This window comes from Lipophrys pholis (assembly GCF_963383615.2).
Source record: "Lipophrys pholis genome assembly, chromosome: 18".
NCBI lineage: Eukaryota > Metazoa > Chordata > Actinopteri > Blenniiformes > Blenniidae > Lipophrys > Lipophrys pholis.
In genome coordinates, this window is record NC_137646.1 from 25,889,962 (window position 1) to 25,911,711 (window position 21,750).

At 48.6% G+C, this 21,750-nt stretch overlaps 2 protein-coding genes across 3 annotated transcripts in view; both read left to right on the top strand.

Annotated features, from left to right (window-relative positions):
• LOC308123411 (FHF complex subunit HOOK-interacting protein 1A-like) overlaps nt 1–15,190 on the top strand; it is a 20,307-nt gene extending 5,117 nt beyond the window's left edge. For both annotated transcript variants that reach the window (XM_080485896.1, XM_080485897.1), the window contains exons 5-16: nt 376–538; nt 1,363–1,474; nt 4,499–4,600; nt 5,119–5,175; nt 5,255–5,341; nt 7,124–7,291; nt 7,378–7,457; nt 8,528–8,881; nt 9,220–10,388; nt 11,337–11,515; nt 13,260–13,380; nt 14,088–15,190. In XM_080485896.1, coding sequence (XP_080342022.1) covers nt 376–538; nt 1,363–1,474; nt 4,499–4,600; nt 5,119–5,175; nt 5,255–5,341; nt 7,124–7,291; nt 7,378–7,457; nt 8,528–8,881; nt 9,220–10,388; nt 11,337–11,515; nt 13,260–13,380; nt 14,088–14,263 — 2,768 coding nt within the window. In that variant the 3' untranslated portion in view covers nt 14,264–15,190. The remainder of the gene's footprint in view (nt 1–375; nt 539–1,362; nt 1,475–4,498; nt 4,601–5,118; nt 5,176–5,254; nt 5,342–7,123; nt 7,292–7,377; nt 7,458–8,527; nt 8,882–9,219; nt 10,389–11,336; nt 11,516–13,259; nt 13,381–14,087) is intronic.
• A 786-nt stretch (nt 15,191–15,976) lies between these two features.
• Nucleotides 15,977–18,609, top strand: LOC308123415 (uncharacterized protein). The gene is made up of 2 exons (XM_080485902.1): nt 15,977–16,136; nt 16,821–18,609. Exons 1-2 carry the CDS (start codon nt 16,021–16,023, stop codon nt 17,788–17,790), a joined length of 1,086 nt encoding a protein of 361 aa, XP_080342028.1. The 5' UTR covers nt 15,977–16,020; the 3' UTR covers nt 17,791–18,609.
• Nucleotides 18,610–21,750: the final 3,141 nt, after the last annotated feature.

A 21,750-nucleotide genomic window follows, 5' to 3' on the forward strand; every position in this document is an offset into this window, starting at 1 on the left:
CTTGACCTTTGACCCCCAACAGCTAACCGGGGTAATGACATCACTACATCATGTGACCTATCAGAGGATAGGGAATTGAAAACTGAACATTCTGACGTTGGTTTGACATCAATCGGGTTAAAAATAAATTCCATAAATTCCCATCACAATGTGGTACCACCGCAGCGTGGGCGGAGTCATTGGAGCATTTCACCATCATGCACCAGTAACCCCCCCCCCCCCCCCCCCGATATGATGCACCAGTGGATCACCATGAAAGAACCTGGTAGTGGCGACGAACACGTTGTGGAAAAAAACCCTAAAATGACTCAACCAATTAAATTTCTCCACTTTCTATGACGCTCACATTGGCGCCCTGGATGGACCCGCCCCCAGACAGTGGCGGCGTGGTGGAGGCGGAGCTTGTCCTCCTGTTGAACCAGCTCTGTGTGGCTCTGGTCAAAGACCCGTCGGTGCTGGAGCTGTTCTTCCACACCAGCGAGGACCAGGGGGCCGCCAACTTTCTGCTCTTCTCTCTGCTCATACCCTACACACACCGGTAGGTACACACACACACACACCGGTAGGTAGACACACACCGGTAGGTATACACACACCGGTAGGTACACACACACACACACCGGTAGGTACACACACACCGGTAGGTAGACACACACACACACCGGTAGGTACACACACACCGGTAGGTATACACACACCGGTAGGTACACACACACACACACCGGTAGGTACACACACACCGGTAGGTAGACACACACACACACACCGGTAGGTACACACACACCGGTAGGTAGACACACACACACACACACCGGTAGGTACACACACACCGGTGGGTATACACACACCGGTAGGTATACACACACCGGGAGGTACACACACACACACACACACACACACACACACACCGGTAGGTACATACACCGGCTGTCTGGCAGATTTACACACACAGGAACACGTGTGTGTGTGTGTGTGTGTGTGTGTGTGTGTGTGTGTGTGTGTGTGTGTGTGTGTGTGTGTGTGTGTGTGTGTGTGTGTGTGTGTGTGTGTGTGTGTGTGTGTGTGCGTGCGCACGTCCATGAACACACATGATGGTAAACCTGATCAAGCTTGTCCTCCCGTCCTCCCGTCCACCTGTCCTCCTGTCCTCCCGTCCTCCTGTCCTCCCGTCCTCCTGTCCTCCCGTCCTCCTGTCCTCCCGTCCACCTGTCCTCCTGTCCTCCCGTCCTCCTGTCCTCCCGTCCTCCTGTCCTCCCGTCCTCCCGTCCTCCTGTCCTCCCGTCCACCTGTCCTCCCGTCCTCCTGTCCTCCCGTCCACCTGTCCTCCCGTCCTCCTGTCCTCCCGTCCTCCCGTCCTCCCAGACAGGGGTCGGTGGGTCAACAGGCCCGAGACGCTCTGCTGCTCATCATGTCGCTGTCGGCCTCCGAGCCGCGAGTCGCCCGGCACATCGCCGACAACACCTACTTCTGTCCCGTGAGTGAGAGACAAACACGCAGACATCAGCCTCTACCATGTCGTTGGCTTATCGGCCTCTAGTGGGCGCTGTTGTTTGTTTTAGTAATAAAACCACACACACACAAAGCAGAGAACAATGAGCTCTAAACAGACCACCATGTTGGATTGTTATTACAGTGACTGTCAAAATAAAAGCACCAAGTCCCAGGAGAATATCTACTAGGAGTCCTGACGCCACGGAGTAAACTTTGTTCTCATTGGCAGAAGTACTATTTACTACCAATGTGGTGACAAAGACAAACACTTTTGCTTTCCCCCGTTTCCGCGGCGACGCAGTCGGAGTGTTTTCAAAAAGTTGATTTATCCCCCGTTTTCAAAACTTTTCGATTTTCCCAGTTTCCATGTCGATAGAGTCGGGGCATTTTCAAAAAGTTGCCATTTCTGTTGTTTCCGTGGCGACGGAGTCAGAGCATTTTTTAAAAGTTCACTTTTCTCTCGTTTTTATGGACTCGGAGCCTTTTCAAAAAGTAGCGTTCCCCCCCGTTTCCATGGTTACGTAGCATCAGTGTTTGGATCTGAGTCGTTTAGCTCTTTTGTTGTTTTTCAGTCGTTTTGTTATTTTCCGGTCAGATCTGGCAACCCGGTTCAGGGTCAAAGTGTTGAGAGAAAGAAGTAATCGGCAATCAAATACTGTGTTTACTCGGTAATGCAGCACTAAGTTGACTAAGTTTGTTTTTTTCTGTCAGTGAAATCTCTTGTGTGTGAGAAGTACCATCAAGTACAGGATTACTGCAGTGCCTGAACAGGATCTTGAGAAAAGCCGAGTCATGATCCTTTTTCAGGTTTTTATGAATGAAGCCCCCCCCCCCCCCCCCCCCCCCCCTCCATTGTAATCCCATTACCTCCAGTTATGTAATGAAGTAATGAGCTCAGCTCTCGGCCTGTATGAAGCCTCGTGCATCAACATTCTGGGGAAAGTGTGGAGACGTACCGAGTACAAGTACTATCCTTTAACGACTTACTGATACCGGGTACAAGTAGAGTACTGTCCTGTAACTACTTACTGATACCAGGTACAAGTAGAGTACTGTCCTGTAACTACTTGTACCGAGTACAAGTAGAGTACTGTCCTGTAACTACTTACTGATACCCAGTACAAGTAGAGTACTGTCCTGTAACTACTTGTACCGAGTACAAGTAGAGTACTGTCCTGTAACTACTTACTGATACCGAGTACCGATATGAGTACTAACCTTAAGTTACTACCCGATACCAATTAGTACCGTTACAGTACTAACCTTTAGCTACTTGTCAATACAGTGTATTGATACCAGTACTAGCCTTTAGCTACTTGTTGATACCGAGTACCGATACCAGTACTAGCCTTTAGCTACTTGTTGATACCGAGTACCGATACCAGTACTAGCCTTTAGCTACTTGTTGATACCGAGTACCGATACCAGTACTAGCCTTTTGCTACTTGTCAATACAGAGTACCGATACCAGTACTAGCCTTTTGCTACGTGCCGATACCGAGTGCCGACACAAGTATTAACCTTAAGCTATTTACTGATACCGAGTACTGACACGAGTACTCATCTTTAGCGACGTGCCAATACTGAGTACCGATATCTATACTTCCCAAAATAATAAATGTAGTTTAGAAAATATTTATGAATTCCAAATATATGGAAAACTTTGCAGTAAATTTTTGCAGTATTAATCTCAGTAACTGTGAAGCTGAATCCGACTCCTGAGGCTGAAAGCAGCTGCAGTATCCTCGTTACTCTAAACGACGGTAATGGAAGGAATAAAACCGAATCCTGGTCAGTGGCGCCCAAACACACCGTGTGTGTGTGTGTGTGTGTGTGTGTGTGTGTGTGTGTGTGTGTGTGTGTGTGTGTGTGTGTGTGTGTGTGTGTGTGTGTGTGTGTGTGCGTGTGTGTGAGATTTAATCCCATGTGGCCGCGGCCTCGACCTCAATCTCGGTGTGGAGAAGCAGATTAGTAAATCAGAGCAGGTCGGCCGGTACGAGGCGAGGGATTAGCTCGTCTGCACGTGATTGGACGAGGAGACGGCGGCTGTGTGGCGCCGCTGACGGGCTCGTTTCCTCCAACCCTCAAATACTGAGACCGTCGTGCTGAACTTTATAAACTCTCCTGCGTTCTGATCCGGACTGAGGGAGAAAGCGACCAATCACAACGCACAACGCAGGAGCCCCGTTACCATGGCAACGAGCTTTAGGGTTCCGGGGGCTCGGTAACCACGACCTCGGCGCTCGGGGTCACCGATAGATGGCTTCTAAGGTGGAGGTTTTTTGAAAAAAAAAACGTTTCCTTGGAAAACAGGAGAAAACGCAACTTTTTGAAAACTGCACCGCTCTACGATTCTACAACGAGAAAATGCAACTTTTTGTAAAAAAAATAACCAAAATGGCTCCCATGGTAGGACTTTTCGAAAATGCTTCTGTGGAAACGGGGTAAAGCTCAACTTTTCGAAAATATTCTTTATCTATGGAAATGCGGAAAACCCAACTTTTTGGACTCGGGGGGGGAAACGGTGTAAAGCTCAACATTTCAAAAAGGCGCAGAAAATGCAACTTTTTGGAAAACAAAACTCTGAATCTGTATCTATGGAGATGTAGAATGTTACTTTTTGAGACGAGCACCTCTTTGTGGAAATGAGGAAAACACAACTTTTGGAAAACAGCTCTGCTTTCTGACTCCGTCACCATTTAAACAGGGAAAATGTAACTTTTTGAAAACGGCTTTCAAGGTGGGACTTTTTGAAAACACTCCAGTGGAAAAGTTTCCGTGGAAACGGGGTAAAGCTCAACATTTCGAAAACACTGTGTCTCCTAGGAAACTCAGAAAGTGCAACCTTTTGAAAACACTCCATCTCCATGGAAACGTGGGAAAAAGCAATTTTGTAAAAATGGCTCCCAGGGTGGAACCTTTTGAAATCACTCTGACTCAATCTAAGTGTTTTAAAAGCGTGTGTGTGTGTGTGTGTGTGTGTGTGTGTGTGTGTGTGTGTGTGTAGGTGCTGGCCACAGGTCTGTCCGGTCTGTACTCGTCCCTCCCAGCGCGGCTGCAGGTCTACAGTGAAGACTGGAACTGTCTGGATCAGGCCGACTGGCAGCAGGTGCTTCATCAACCCAATGATGTTTTAAACTTCGCCAACGACCGTTGAGGCTGAACTTTATGTTTTTGGCCGCGTGTATTTATGTATTTATAGGTTTGTTTGTATTTTACCAACCAGGATCGATTACATTCAGGATCGAGTGGGTCAAAGGTCACTAAAGAAATCCTAACGCGGTCAGTTTTAATCCGATTGATGTCAAACCGGCACCAAAATGTTGAGTTTTCAATTCCCTATCCTCTGACATGTCACATGATGCAGCGGAGTCACTGCCGTGGTAAGCAGTTTGGGGGTCAAAGGTCAAGGGGGAGGTGCTTTTGACCCCGGACCACTAAACCAGGGTAATGACATCACTGCATCATGTGACCTGTCAGAGGATAGGGAATTGAAAACTGAACATTTTGGTGCCGGTTTGACATCAATCGTATTAAAACTGACCGCGTTACGACAAAAATACCTCTTTGACCTTTTTAATGACCCCCCCCCCCACACACACACCCCCCCCTCCTCCGGGCCGACAGGTTCCAGCTCTCGTCCACTTCCTGCACTCGCTGGACTTCTGCAGTGCCGTTACCCAGGTACCGTGCAGCTCACACCCCCGGGGGAGCGGAAGGACTTCTCCTCCTAACGCTGCTCTCCGCTCTCCACCTCCCTCAGGTCGCTCATCCCTCCATCAGGACTCAGCTGCTGCGTTACATCTACAACGGCTTCCTCGTCCCCGTGATGGCGCCCGCTCTGCACAAGGTATCCGGAGCGACCGGGGGAGAAAACCCCTGCAGGGTATAGTTTCAAAAAATAGAGCTTGATGGGAATGGAGTCCCTAAAGCCTGAAGCCTAAATCTCTCACTGCTGCCCCCAGTGGAATAATGAGGAACTGCAGTTACTTTCTAATTGGAAAAGAAATGTGTTTCTTCTTTTCGTCGTCCTGCATTCAGATCAATACCTTGATTCTCCGTTGGGAAGTTTTAGTCCCACGTTTACACGACAACAAATACGAGTGTATCCACAAAAACTTCATTCACTTTTTCTTCTTTGGGGGGGGGGGGGGGGTAGTTTACACAACACCGGTGTTCTGATCTGCTGAAGGTAGAACGTAGAGGTTGGATAGGTTCAGAGCATTTTCAAAAAGTTGCGTTTTTCCCCGTTTCCACGAAGAGGGATTCAAAATGCTTTCAAAAAGTTGTGTTATCCCCCGTTTCCACAGAGAGGGAGTCGAAATGTTTTCAAAAAGTTTTGTTTTCGAAAAGTTGCTTTTCCCTCCCGTTTTCACAAAGGCCGGAATATAAGTGTTTTCACAAAGTTGTTTTATCCCCCGTTTCCATGGCGAGGGAGTCGAAATGTTTTCAAAAAGTTGCATTTCCCCCCCCGTTTCCACAAAGGCCGGAATATAAGTGTTTTCACAAAGTTACACCACGGGAGCCTTTTTCAATAAGTGTTAACCCACGTTTCCACGGAGAGGGAGTCGAAATGTTTTCAAAAAGTTTTGTTTTCAAAAAGTAGCATTTCCCCCCGTTTCCACAAAGGCCGGAATATAAGCGTTTTCACAAAGTTCCACCTTGGGAGCCGTTTTTCAAATAGTTATATTATCCCCTGTTTCCATGGCGAGTGATTCAAAATGTTTTCAAAACTTGTTTTCAAAAAGTTGAGTTTTACCCCATTTCCATGAAGACCGAGCGTAGACGTTTTCACGACGTTCCCGCTTCGGCGCCATTTTCAAGAAGTTGTGTTGTCCCCCGTTTCCACTGAGAGGGAGTCGAAATGTTTTCGAAAAGTTTTCTTTTAAAAAAGTTGCTTTTCCCCCCCGTTTTCACGAAGACTGAGTATGGACGTTTTCACAAAGTTGTTTTATCCCCCGTTTCCATGGCGAAGGAGTCAAAATGTTTTCAAAAAGTTGCATTTTCCCCCCATTTCCACAAAGGCCGGAATATAAGCGTTTTCACAAAGTTACACCACGGGAGCCGTTTTCAATAAGTGTTAACCCACGTTTCCACGGAGAGGGAGTCGAAATGTTTTCAAAAAGTTTTATTTTAAAAAAGAAGCATTTCCCCCCGTTTCCACAAAGGCCGGAATATAAGCATTTTCACAAAGTTCCGCCTTGGGAGCTGTTTTCAAAAAGTTGCATTTAACCCTGTTTTCATGGAGAGTGATTCAAAATGTTTTCAAAACTTGTTTTTAAATAGTTGTGTTTTCAAAAAGTTGAGTTTTACCCCATTTCCATGAAGACCGAGCGTGTGACGTTTTCACGACGTTCCCGCTTCGGCACCGTTTTCAAGAAGTTGTGTTGTCCCCCGTTTCCACTGAGAGGGAGTCGAAATGTTTTCAAAAAGTTTTCTTTTAAAAAAGTAGCATTTCCCCCCCCGTTTCCACAAAGGCCGGAATATAAGCGTTTTCACAAAGTTCCGCTCTGGGAGCCGTTTTCAAAAAGTTGTACCCTCCCCCCGTTTCCAAAAAGACCTCGTATAAGTATGTATAAGCCGTTTTCGAAAAGCGTCCTCAGCCACAGCTTCCTGTCCGTCTTCCCTGCAGCTGACGGTGGAGGAGGTGACGACCACCACGGCGTACCTGGACCTGTTCCTGCGCTCCGTCTCCGAGCCGGCCCTGCTGCACACCTTCCTGTCCTTCATCCTGCTGCACGCGCACGACAACGTGCACGTCCTGGACACGCTGGTCAGCAGAGTCAACACGCCCTTCCAGGTAGCGCCCCGGCGCGTCCTCCCACACCCGCCCGTCTCACCTTCAGTGACCTCGGGAGAAACAGGCGGTGTGTTTTGTCTTGTCAGCTGGGGACGGTGTCCCTGGCGCTCTTCAGGACTCTGATTGGACTCTTCTGTGAGGACGTGATGCTGCAGCTCGTGTTCAGGTCGGTCGGAGACGCCACTCCCGCGTCACCCAGCGCACACTTCCTGCTGGGAACACCACTGCAAAAGTCACGACACCACTGCAAAAGTCGCTACACAACTAAAATAGTCACGACACCACTGCAAAAGTCACATCACCACTGCAAAAGTCACGACACCCCTGCAAAAGTCGCTACACAACTAAAATAGTCACGACACCACTGCAAAGTCACATTACCACTGCAAAAGTCACGACACAACTAAAATAGTCACGACACCACTGAAAAAGTCACATCACCACTGCAAAGTCACATTACCACTGCAAAAGTCACGACACAACTAAAATAGTCACGACACCACTGAAAAAGTCACATCACCACTGCAAAGTCACATTACCACTGAAAAAGTCACATCACCACTGCAAAAGTCACGACACAACTAAAATAGTCACGACACCACTGCAAAAGTCACGACACAACTAAAATAGTCACGACACCACTGCAAAAGTCACGACACCACTGCAAAAGTCACATCACCACTGCAAAAGTCACGACACCACTGCAAAAGTCACGACACCACTGCATAAGTCACGACACCACTGCAAAAGTCACAACACCACTGCAAAAGTCACTACACCACTGCATAAGTCACAACACCACTGCAAAAGTCACAACACCACTGCAAAAGTCACATCACAACTGCAAAAGTCACATCACCACTGCAAAAGTCACGACACCACTGCAAAAGTCACATCACCACTGCAAAGTCACTACACAACTAAAATAGTCACATCACCACTGCAAAAGTCACATCACAACTGTAAAAGTCACTACACAACTAAAATAGTCACATCACCACTGCAAAAGTCACGACACCACTGCAGAACATTTTGGTTTGACATCAATCAGATTAAAACCTTGTTGACCTTGTCCTGACGACCTTGACCTTTGACCTAATCGCTCTCGAAATGTAACGGTAGCATCGCAGAAAACTTCATGGAATTCAGGTCAATAGTTGCGAAAAGTTGTTAACATACCTTTTCGTACACCCGTCCCACCGGACCGCCGGACCGCCGTCTCTGTGGTGTCCTCAGGTATCTGATCCCCCGGCACCACCTGAGCCGGAGGCAGAGCTGCTCCCTGAAGCAGAGGGACCGCTGCTCCTCCGGCGCCGCCTCCTTCCTGCTCCTCCTGCCCACCTGGTGCCCCGTGTACCGCCGCGACGCCGCCGCCCGCTCGGAGCACATCCACTGGCCCGGAGCGGCAGGTCGGTACGGTGCACCTGGAACTCCTGCGGCCTTTCCCTGCACGGACTCCGACCCTGCTCGTGGTTCAGGTCCGTCGGCGCCGGACAGCGTGGGTTACTGTCGAGGCTCGGACTTTCTGATGGACGTGAACTACCTCCAGTACCTCCGGGACGCCCGCCAAGCTATTTCCACTTCACACAGGTGAGTGTGAGTCGGGCTCACAGCCGTACCAGGGCGTTACCGGGGCGACGGTCGCACGCCTGCGGCCCAGGTCGGCCCAACGTCGGGTTTCTGGCAATCAATCCAGCAGAGGGCGCTTTTCTAAAGCAAAACACCAAGAAGAACCAGATCCCCCTACCTTACCCTGGACCCCCCTCCACAAAATACCCCTGGAACACCCCACCGTACCCCGAACCACCACCTTACCCCAAACCACCACCACCTTACCCCGAACCACCACCCCACCTTAGCCCAGACCCCCACCCCCCCACCAGAGGAACCTTCCAAGCGTACGTTGAGTTCTGGCGTTTTCTCCGCAGGGCTTGTCGTCTGTGGTCGGCGCCGTACGACGGCATGGACCCTTCGCCTCAGGAGTACCGATCCGACACTCCGGGGTACGACGAGGACGAGGACGAGTTCCTCTGCCGAGCCAAAAGGGATTCCGACTGCTCTTTGGTCACGTCTCCTCTCCCGCCCGCCGCCTCGCCTGCGCCGTCCTCCACCGATACCGTTTCCACGGGGAACCACGCCGGGAGGGCCGGCTCGGCTCTGGAGCTGGAGTGGGACGACATTTTTGCAGACGACGATCCAACTCTGTCGCCGGCGCTGAACATCGCGCTGCCGAACGGCGGCGGTGGCGGCGGCGGGGCCGCAGAGGTTGACAGCTGTGCCCTTTCTTCTGCGCCCCCGCAACACCTCCAGGAAATGCGACGCAGTGCGATCAAGCTCGTGCACGGCGCTTACGTGGAAGAGTCCGAGTTTCAGGACGACGTCCTGGTCTACGATCTCGTCGCTCAGAAGGACACGAAGGCGGCCATGCTGGAGAGGCTCGTGGCGGCCAATCGGCGAACCCGCGGGAGCGTCTCGAGGGCTCAGCGACCGGCGGCGGCGGCGGCACTGCTAACAGCAGCGGGAAAGACGGTGTTGGAAACGGTCAACGGCATCATGTCAACGAGGAGGAGGAGCGACGACGGCGGCAAAGACGACCGACGGAAGGTCGACGGCAACGCGAAGCAGAGAGGGATGGAGGGGTTCGGTCACGAAGGAGACGCGGTCGTAGAGGGCGAGACTCATGTGAGGGATCACAACGAACGTGACGTCCCGAATGACGACGAACGCCCTCGCGGCACCTGGGACGGCTTCACGGTTTGCAACAACCGCATCAACGCAACACGCCGGCAACACGCGCGTCACGACGCGCAGCACGGCGGCGGCGCGTCGCCGAACGGCTTCGTGGCCCAATATCAGGAGCTCATGCTCTCTTTGGGGGCGGAGCCAGACTGCGACGACTCCGGCGACGAGATCGGCGCGTTCAGCGGGCGTGTGCGAGCGCTGAGGCAGAAGCTCGAGGAGGAAGGGGAGGGGCTTCGAGCCGAGTTCCTCTCCGGCACCTCATTGGACGACGGCGAGGATGAGGAGGAGGATGAAGAGGAGGAGGAGGAGGAGGAAGTGAGAAGAGGTGGCGGGAAACACGGAGTTCCTTTCACAGGTTTGTTTTTCTTTTTGTTTTGCTGGCGACAATTTCAGAAATGAATTATGAACCATGAATCTAGAACGCGGGCTGGGAGTCACGCCGCTGCGGCGGCCGCCATCTTTGTTGCTCCCGCATGAGCAGAAGAACCTTTTACCATGGCGGTGGTGCTCATGGGCTCCGGCTGCCTTGGTCCGTTTTCAAAAAGTTGCATTTTCCCGCGTTTACACAGAGACAGAATTCAACTTTTTTTTTTTAAAAAAGTTGCATTTTCTCCCGTGCCCACGGTGACGGGGCGTTTTGTGAAACTTTTTGAAAATGTTTTGACTCCCACTCCGTGGAAGCAGGGGAAAACGCACATTTTTGAAAACATCTCGACAACAACTCCGTGGAAATGGGGGTTAAAATGCAACTTTTTGAAAATGGCTCCCAAGGTGGAACGTACCGTCTCTGTTGAAATGGTGGGGAAAACACAACTTTTTAAAAAACAGGTTAAATTCTGTCTCTGTAAACATGGAAAAATGCACATTTTTGAACTGGCAGCAAATCCAGCTCCGGAGAAACTGCGGAAAAGGCAACTTTTTGAAAATTGACCAACTATTTCTTTATGGAAACTAAGGATAGCTGAACTTTTTGAAAAGGCTCTAACTTCATCTCCATGGAAACGCATGAAAACGTTCCGACTTAGCCTCCCTGGAAACGCTGGTAAAGTGAAACATTTTGAAAAGGCTCTGACTCTGTTTCCATGGAAACGATGGGGGGAAAATGCAACTTTTTAAAAATGGTTTGATTCTGCCTCCGTGGAAACGGGAAAAATGCACATTTTCGAATTTGCTCTGGAGAAACGGCGGAATAGGCAACTTTTTAAAAAAAAAGATCCGTAGTTGAGCTGGTCCCCGCAGAGACCAGGAGCAGTAGTGATGGTGCAGGTTTTTAAAAGTCATTCCGGTTCCCCCGGTGCCGCAGGTCCGTTCATCAGCGTGCTGCTGTCCAGGCTGGAGAACCTTCTGGAAAACTCCATCGCCGTCAACCTGCTGGTGACGGGGATCATCGCCCAGCTGGCGTCGTACCCGCAACCTCTCCTGAGGTCCTTCCTGCTCTGCACCGACGCTCACAGCCAGCCCAACGTGCGCACGCTTTACCAGGTACGCCGACGCAACTCAGGAAACGGTCTCCATGGCAACCCAACAAAACCGGGGACAGACCAAAACGTAGCGATGCACCGACGGCGGTATTTGGGCTCGGTACTGCGCGGAATACTCGTACTTGTGAAAGATCCCCGACACAAACCGGCGAGTGTTACGTGACGCGGTGCGTTGGCAACGTCACCCGCAGGCACGCAAGAGAGCAACGAGCAACGTCGGCAATATTAACGTGAACGACAAACGCTAACGTATAGAAATAGACGATCATAGCGACTTAGAAGCTCTGATGCTAACGTATAGAAATAGACGATCATAGCGACTTAGAAGCTCTTATGCTAACGTATAGAAATAGACGATCATAGCGACTTAGAAGCTCTTATGCTAACGTATAGAAATAGACGATCACAGCGACTTAGAAGCTCTGATGCTAACGTATAGAAATAGACGATCACAGCGACTTAGAAGCTCTTATGCTAACGTATAGAAATAGACGATCACAGCGACTTAGAAGCTCTGATGCTAACGTATAGAAATAGACGATCACAGCGACTTAGAAGCTCTGATGCTAACGTATAGAAATAGACGATCACAGCGACTTAGAAGCTCTTATGCTAACGTATAGAAATAGACGATCACAGCGACTTAGAAGCTCTGATGCTAACGTATAGAAATAGACGATCACAGCGACTTAGAAGCTCTGATGCTAACGTATAGAAATAGACGATCACAGCGACTTAGAAGCTCTGATGCTAACGTATAGAAATAGACGATCACAGCGACTTAGAAGCTCTTATGCTAACGTATAGAAATAGACGATCACAGCGACTTAGAAGCTCTGATGCTAACGTATAGAAATAGACGATCACAGCGACTTAGAAGCTCTGATGCTAACGTATAGAAATAGACGATCACAGCGACTTAGAAGCTCTGATGCTAACGTATAGAAATAGACGATCACAGCGACTTAGAAGCTCTGATGCTAACGTATAGAAATAGACGATCACAGCGACTTAGAAGCTCTGATGCTAACGTATAGAAATAGACGATCACAGCGACTTAGAAGCTCTGATGCTAACGTATAGAAATAGACGATCACAGCGACTTAGAAGCTCTTATGCTAACGTATAGAAATAGACGATCACAGCGACTTAGAAGCTCTGATGCTAACGTATAGAAATAGACGATCACAGCGACTTAGAAGCTCTGATGCTAACGTATAGAAATAGACGATCACAGCGACTTAGAAGCTCTGATGCTAACGTATAGAAATAGACGATCACAGCGACTTAGAAGCTCTTATGCTAACGTATAGAAATAGACGATCACAGCGACTTAGAAGCTCTGATGCTAACGTATAGAAATAGACGATCACAGCGACTTAGAAGCTCTGATGCTAACGTATAGAAATAGACGATCACAGCGACTTAGAAGCTCTGATGCTAACGTATAGAAATAGACGATCACAGCGACTTAGAAGCTCTGATGCTAACGTATAGAAATAGACGATCACAGCGACTTAGAAGCTCTGATGCTAACGTATAGAAATAGACGATCACAGCGACTTAGAAGCTCTGATGCTAACGTATAGAACAAGGATGACCGCAGTGAGTTTCGCAAAGTTTTACATGTAAACTCATGACAGTCTAAAACATGAACACACAATAATAAGACAGACGGATGTGCCATCGATGTATAGACCAACGCTCACCGCGTGCGCACGTTGAATTCCCGTGTGTCCTTGCAGGTGTTGGTGGCGGTCCACGCTCAGATCGAGCGCTACGTGGCGGCCAGACCAGACTACCCGGCCCTGGTCACGCAGGCCTGGAGGTTCCTGCTGGCCAAAGACCAGGACTGCAAGTTTAGAGGTGAAGTGGCACACACACACACACGCACGCACACACACACACACACACACACACACACACACACACACACACACACACACACACACACACACACACACGCACACACCTTGTTCCCTCTATTTGTCTCTGGAATCTTTAACTGACCGTCTGGTGGAAACCTAAATTGTCGAAAACGCTCCGACCCCGTCTCCATGGAGTCGCAAGAAAATGCAACTTTTTGGAAACACTCCATCTCCGTGGAAAGGCAAGTTTTTTTTTTTTTTAAAGCACTTCAGCTTGTCTCCATGGAAACGGAGGAAAACTGTACTTTTGTAAATTGTCGAAAATTGTCAAAAACGCGTTGTCTCCTTGGAAATCGCGCGGGGGGGGGGTTACAAAAATGGTCCATCTCTGTGGAAAAGGGGGAAAATGCAACTTTTATGAAATCCTGGTCCTGGTCCTGGTCCTGGTCCTGGTCTTGGTCTTGGTCTTGGTCCTGGTCCTGATCCTGGTCCTGGTCCTGGTCCTGGTACTAGTCCTGGTCCTGGTCTCCACGGCTGTAGTAACTACTTGTGTCGATTGTTCTCTGCTGCATGTGTGTGTGGTTCCATTACAAAAACAAACAACAGCTCCCACTAGTGGCCCGGCCTGCTCACTATACTTTACAGATAATCGTTTTTTAAAGCGCCGTCGTGTAAACGGCGCCCCCTTGTGCTTCCCCCCCTCAGAGTGCCTGGACCCGGCTCTTCCCAACGGCCTGCCGCCGCCCCCCCTGGCCGCCCTGCCCCCCTGCCCGCCCATCCCCCTGCAGGCCAGGAGCCGCGTCTTCGCCATCGTCCTGTTCGCCGAGTTCCTGAAGGAGCTGGCGGCCATCGCCCAGGAGCACAGCGTCGCCCTCCAGTAGCGCTGGCGGCCATCGCCCAGGAGCACAGCGTCGCCCTCCAGTAGCGCTGGCGGCCATCGCCCAGGAGCACAGCGTCGCCCTCCAGTAGCGCTGGCGGCCATCGCCCAGGAGCACAGCGTCGCCCTCCAGTAGCGCTCGCCCAAACTCCTGAAGCCGCCGGCGAACGTGACGGAGCTGCGCTCACATCACGCGTGTACATTTTGTAAAACTCGTGTATTTACATTTATACTCCTGTCAGCACTTGAAGGTCTCTTTTGGACGATGTTTATGAAACGAGATTATTTTGGAATCACTTCTCTTCTTTGTCGCGTCGGAGGAGATTTCAATGCAGGAAAAAACAAAATGTAAGTAACCTTAAAAACACTAAAGTGACTTTTTTTTTTTAAGCGATTTTAAAGGATGTATAATCTGGAAAAATGATGGGAACTACGATATAATCCCGGCCAAGATATCTCCTGTCATATTCTGACAAGATAACATAAAATATGTTTCAAAATAAAAACATATCTTGTAGAGTCGACGATGAGCAAAAGTGGAATTATTATTACCGTATTTTCTGGACTATAAGCCACAGTTCACGTCGTGGTTTGACCACCAGGTGATTTATATTATGAATCTGTTGTACATATTAAAATATAGATGCACATACCACATGTGACCACTAGATGTCAGCGGACGCTGTCCGGAGGCTCCGAGCTTCGGAGTTTTTCTGTTTTCACTTGAAAAATGTGACTTTTCCGTTTCCTGCACCTTCTGTGATCAGTGTTCCTGTTTGGGAGGTTTTTCTGTTTATTTTTTATCTACACACACACACACACACACACACACACACACACACACATCCTGCGACTGAACCTCATTTCCTCTTTTCGTTTATGCCCATCGTGATGCGAACGCCAATAAACTGATCCGATCATCAAGCGTGTTGCCGATTGTCTCGTTCTGCTTCTCTTCGGGCCCCGTTTACACGAATAAAAGTGCTTCGGGGGGGTTTGTGTTTCCACGGAAACGGCAAAAACGCTGAAAACGATTTACTTGGCATGTTGGGTAATGAAAACACACACACACACACACACACACACACACACACACACACACACACACACACACACACACACACACTTTAGACTCTAGTCATAATAAATGCCCATATACAACATCTCAAGTGAAAATTCATCGTTTTTGCATTTGTTGTTTCAGAAAAGTCTCAGCAACAGCAGAAGGTGTAGTTCTCATGTTGGGCCACAAGTGGGTGCTGTTGTTTATAATAAGAAAGTAAGAGATTTTGTCCCGCTTTATAAATCAATAAATTAGCTGTGATTGGCTCCAGTGCCCTGCTACCCTGCAGAGGAGATGGATGGATGGATGGATGGATGGATGGATGGATGGATGGATGGTGATGTAATATTCGTATATGTTTTGCGTATACACCACAGTGAGTGGATTGCCAACGTTCCTGTTGATTACTTTGCCTTTGTTTGGATGATTATGTTTGTTTCTTTCAAACAATGTAAATAAAAACATTTTATTGAGGGAAAAAATAAATATAAATAATACATTTATTTTTATTTTATTGTTATTGATATTAATAAGAAGAAGAATAAACAGGATAAATAGATTTTCTTCTGATTCTGACGATTTGCCTTGTCCAATATGGCGGCGACGTTGACGTGCGGTCCGCGCCTCACGTCACTTCCGGAAAGAGCCGGATGTTGTGGAACGAGCCGCTTTGTTTGGTTCACGAGCTGCAGGGCGCGATGGACGCCTCGCAGAAAGCCGCTCTGGTGGCGGTTCTCGGCCGGTACAAACAGCTACAGGCCAGATACCTGCTGCACGTGCAGAATCTGCACGAGGAGAACCGGAAGCGACGGAGGTACGCGCGCTTTTCAGCCCGTTTGAATGTCGTGAACGCGGGATTTTGACAGCGCTGGGAGGAAACTTAACCCTTCACTTCGCACGTGACCACATCTGGTGACTTCTTCATTGTTTTAATAAACTGAAACATGAACAAATAGTTCTGGAGTGTCTTGACCCTCGTCTCTTCAGGGAAAAAACGTTTTATTTGGGCGACATGAATTCTGGACCGGATCTAACGAGATCTCTGGTCTTGGAGGTGAGAGGGCATGATGAAGAGCGCAATGCATTCTGGGTAGTAAACAAACAAAGCTAACCTTGCCAATCAGAAGAAGCAGACGCAGAAAGATAAAGTTTCCGCCCGTGGTGGCTAAAGGCTAATTAGCTCGTGGCTAATCAGACCAGATATCAATTAGTCTTCCTCTCTTCCTCTTCCTCTCTACTCCTCGTCTCCCGTTGCGCTCTGCCTAACGTCCTCTTCCTCCGCCGACTGGACAGAGCGTTACATGAAAACCGAGACCGACATGTTCAAGAGGACAAGAGATGTTGGATCCAGACCAGAGTTCGGGGAACGTTCCCAGACGGCCAAACGGATCAATCAGGGAAACGGGAACGTTCCCTTCGCTTCTCGTCCGTCAACCCTTCCGTGTCGTTCATTTCGTTGAGAGCTGAAGTACTGACGTCAGTGTGTCTCTTTCAACAGGGCGGCCATCTTGGCTTTGCTTCAGTCCCGGCGGACGATCAGCCCGAGGGCGGGAACCGAGTGGGAGGCCATGCTGAACATGGACGACCACGCGTTCACCCGCCACTTCAGAATCGCCAAGTACCAATACGAGTATCTCCTGACGAAGCTCCAGGAGGGCGGGCTGAAGAGCGAGCACAGCCAGGGAGTGCCGCCGATACCGGCTCCCAAGAAGTTGCTGATGTTCCTCTGGTTCATGGCCAACCGCAGCGGCCTCAGGGCGCTGTCCGACAAGTTCGACGTGTCGCAGTCGTCGGTGCACAGGGTCACGCACCAGGTGCTCACCGTCATGCTGGGCCTCGGCTCGGACTTCATCTCCTGGCCAAACGGCTCCCAGAAGAGAACTTCGGCGGTCGCCTTCCGTCGCATCTGCGGACTGGACCGGGTCATCGGCGTGATCGACGGCTGCCACATCAAGCTCCAGCGGCCTTCGGAGAGGGGCGGGGACTTCATGAATCACAGGTCCTACTACTCCGTCCTCCTCCAGGGGATCGTCAACGAGCAGGGGCGCTTCGTGGACGTCTTTGCCGGGCTGCCGGGGACGGTGCGGGACGCCCGGATGTTGACGGAGTCGCATTTCTATCCGGAATGGCAGGAGAAGATGGGGGAGTACCTCTTGTTGGGGGACGGCGCCTACGCCGAGCAGGCGTTCCCCTTCGTCGTGACGCCGGCGCGCGACGACGGGACGCTGAGCGACGCGGACGTGAAAAGGAATACAAAGCTAGGCCAGGGCACGAGCATCGTGGCGCAGGCGTTCGGCCGGATGAAGTGCCGGTGGAAGCGCCTGCGGGACCTTCAGACCACCCGCTTGGACCGCGTGGTGATGATCATCCTGGCGGCGTGCTGCCTGCACAACCTGTCGCTTGGCACCTTTGACGTGTGTCAGCACTATCCGCACGACTGCCCGAGGCAGGACGACGACAACGTGTAGCCTAGCGCTCCCGTCCTCCCGCCGCCGCACGGGCCTGGGGCTCCAAGAGCGTCGTCGCGCAAACGTTTTGAAGCGAGGTAATGGCGCACGAGGCAGCCGCCATCGAGACGAGGGAGAACGCCGGCGCACGGCACAAAATACAGTACCGCGGGCCTTCGCTAGTGCCACATTTGTCACCGTGGAAACCAATGGATTACAAGGTCATTTGATCCACCACTCCTGCGGTGGTTTGGGGATTTCCGTGTGACGTGTGACACGTCAGAGGATCGGGAATTGAAAACTGAAGATTTTGGCGTCAGTTTAACATCAATCGGATTAAAACCGACCGCGTTACAACGAAAATACTTTTTTGGCCTTTCCTTGACCTTTGACCCAATCACTCTCAAGATGTTATGGAACCGTCCTTGAATGGACCCAAATTATCCCTGAAAGTTTCATGCAATTCGGGTCGATATTTTTTGCCAAACGTTGGTCAAATACGTACAAACCAATGAATGAATATATAAATACACGTGGACACAAACAGAACCTTCGTCCGGTACTTTGCTCAGAGAAAGTAAAGAAACGGCGAGAACAGTGATAATCGTCAACTAGAACAAATGTAGGAAACAAACAGTAGAACCTTTGACGTGAGGACGAATCCCCGTGCACAAGAAACCTTGATGAGATTAATAATCTCTTTTTCATGCGAGTCCTGGTCACGACACGCAGCAGTACGTTGAGGTTCCAGACAAAACAGGCACATAGAACGTATAGAAAATTGTTTTGTTTGGGTTTTTTCTCCATATTTTCACCCTGATGACTAAATAAACTCATGGGAAGAGAAGGAGGTTGTTTCTTTGTCCATCATGGGGGACGGGAGACGCACCGATACCGCTTTTTAAAAGGACGAGAACTAAGATTTAGATACTTGCCAATACCGATGACCGATACCAAAACTAACCTTTAGCTACTGGCCGATACCCATACTAACCTTAGATTACTTGCTGATACCAAGTACAGATACCAGTTGTAACATTTAACTACATGCCGATACCGAGTACCGATACCAGTTGTAACATTTAACTACATGCCGATACCGAGTACCGATACCAGTGCTAACATTTAACTACATGCCGATACCGAGTACCGATACCAGTGCTAACATTTAACTACATGTCGATACCGAGTACCGATACCAGTGCTAACATTTAACTACATGTCGATACCGAGTACCGATACCAGTGCTAACATTTAACTACATGCCGATACCGAGTACCGATACCAGTGCTAACATTTAACTACATGCCGATACCGAGTACCGATACCAGTGCTAACATTTAACTACATGCCGATACCGAGTACCGATACCAGTGCTAACATTTAACTACATGTCGATACCGAGTACCGATACCAGTGCTAACATTTAACTACATGCCGATACCGAGTACCGATACCAGTGCTAACATTTAACTACATGTCGATACCGAGTACCGATACCAGTGCTAACATTTAACTACATGTCGATACCGAGTACCGATACCAGTGCTAACATTTAACTACATGTCGATACTGAGTACCGATACCAGTGCTAACATTTAACTACATGCCGATACCGAGTACCGATACCAGTGCTAACATTTAACTACATGCCGATACCGAGTACCGATACCAGTGCTAACATTTAACTACATGCCGATACCGAGTACCGATACCAGTGCTAACCTTTAGCTACTTGGTGTTACAGAGTACCAATACACTACAAACCCTTAGCTACTTTCCGATACCGGGGAGTGATACCAGTACTAACCTTTAGCTACTTGCCGATACCGAGTACCAATACACTACAAACCTTTAGCTCCTTGCCGATACCAGTACAAACCCTTAGGTACTTGCCGATACCGGGTACCGATGCCAGTACAATCCTTCAGCTACTTGCAGATATGAGTAATGATACCAGTACTAACTTTTACATACTTACCTATACTGAGTACAACCTTTAGCTACTTGGTGATACCGTGTACCAATACCTGTACAAACCCTTAGCTACTTGCCGAAACCGAGTACCGATACCAGTACTAACTTTTACCTACTTGCCGATACCGTGTACCAATACCAGTACAAATCTTTAGCTACTTGCCCGATACCGAGTACAGTTATAGGTACTTATTAAAAGCCATAAAGCCTGATTCATACTCCATATAGCAGTAGCAGAATCAATGAGAATTATGTACTTAACATGTTGGGCCACTAGTGGGTGCTGTTGTTTGTTTTACTATTGAAACCCCACACACACATACACACACGATATTCATTTTTCTAAAAAGCCCCCCCGAAAAAACGTCATACTCTGTAGAAAGTCTCGAGTTTTTCTTCACGCTGCATGGAGAGGCTTTTATTCTGACAGGAGTGAAAAGAAAGAGCTGCGGAGGCGAGAAGCCAGAAACCAGCATCCTGTGCCGACCCGAGTCTGCGGTCGGTGAGTCACTTCCTGAGATTGACGGTGTGAAGCAGTGCAGACGGAGGCTCGCCGAAGCTTTCACAAAGTGGCGCCTCCATAAACATCCATCTTATTTTCTGTCTGTTTACACAACCGTCTTTTTAAAGTACTCTCAACACTCAAAGAGCGAAAACTGCAAGAAATGAGAAAAACGAGCTAAAAAAATACTGAAATAACTAGAATTTCTTAAAGAAAAACGTTTTGAAATGGAAAAAAAAAGATACTTTTAAAAAAGGTTAAAACAGCTAGAAGGTAAAATATTTGAAGGAAATGGGGCGAATCTGTTCAAACCAGGTGCAAAACATCTGGAAAGTAATGAAACGTTTATCGTCCTGAATCCTCATAGAAAGTTCATCAATGCAACATAAGATACAATTAGCAGTACTTTGTACTGATACTCGGTATCGGCCAGTAGGTTAAGTTTAGTACTTGTATTGGTAGTCGGTATTGACAAGTACTTAAACCTTTGTTTTAATATTCGGTATAGGTAAGTAGCTAAAAGTTAGTGCTCGTATCGGTACTCGGTATCAGCAAGTAGCTAAAGGTTAGTACTTGTATCGGTACTCCGTATAGACAAGTAGCTAAAGGTTAGTACTTGTATCGGTACTCCGTATAGACAAGTAGCTAAAGGTTAGTACTTGTATCGGTACTCCGTACAGACAAGTAGCTAAAGGTTAGTGTTTGTATCGGTACTCAGGATCATTAAGTAGCTAAAGGTTAGTATTTATACTGATACTCGGTATCGGCCAGTAGGTTAAGTTTAGTACTTGTATCGGTAGTCGGTATTGACAAGTACCTAAACCTTTGTATTAATACTCGGTATAGGTACGTAGCTAAAGGTTAGTACTTGTATCAGCACTCGGTATTGGCAAGTATCTAAAGGTTAGTAATCGTCTCAGTACTCTGTATTGGGAAGTATCTAAATGTTAGTGCTTGTATCGGTACTCGGTATCGGCAAGTATCTAAAGATTAGTACTCCTATCAGTACTCTGTATCAGGAAGTATCTAAAGGTTAGTAGTCGTCTCAGTACTCTGTATTGGGAAGTATCTAAATGTTAGTGCTTGTATCGGTACTCGGTATCGGCAAGTATCTAAAGGTTAGTAGTCATACAGGCACTCTGTATGGACAAGTACCCAAACATTTGTACTAATACTCTGTATCGGTAATTAGCTAAAGATTGGTACTCATGTCGATGCTCAGTATTGGCAAGTAGGTAAAGGTTAGTACTCGTAGCAGTACTCGGTATCGCCAAGTAGCTAAATACCAGTACTCTATGTCTTCTTCTTTTGGGTTTAACGGCAGTTTGCATCTGTGAATGAAGCATCACTGCCATCTGCTGGTTCTGTCACTCTGTGTATCTGCAAGTACTGAAAGGTTGGTACTCGTACTTGTACAAATTTTTTTTTTTTAATGGTATCAGTACTTCGCTGCGCTTTATCCCAGCGGTTGATGCTCGAGGTTCAAACGGGCCAAAAAAAGA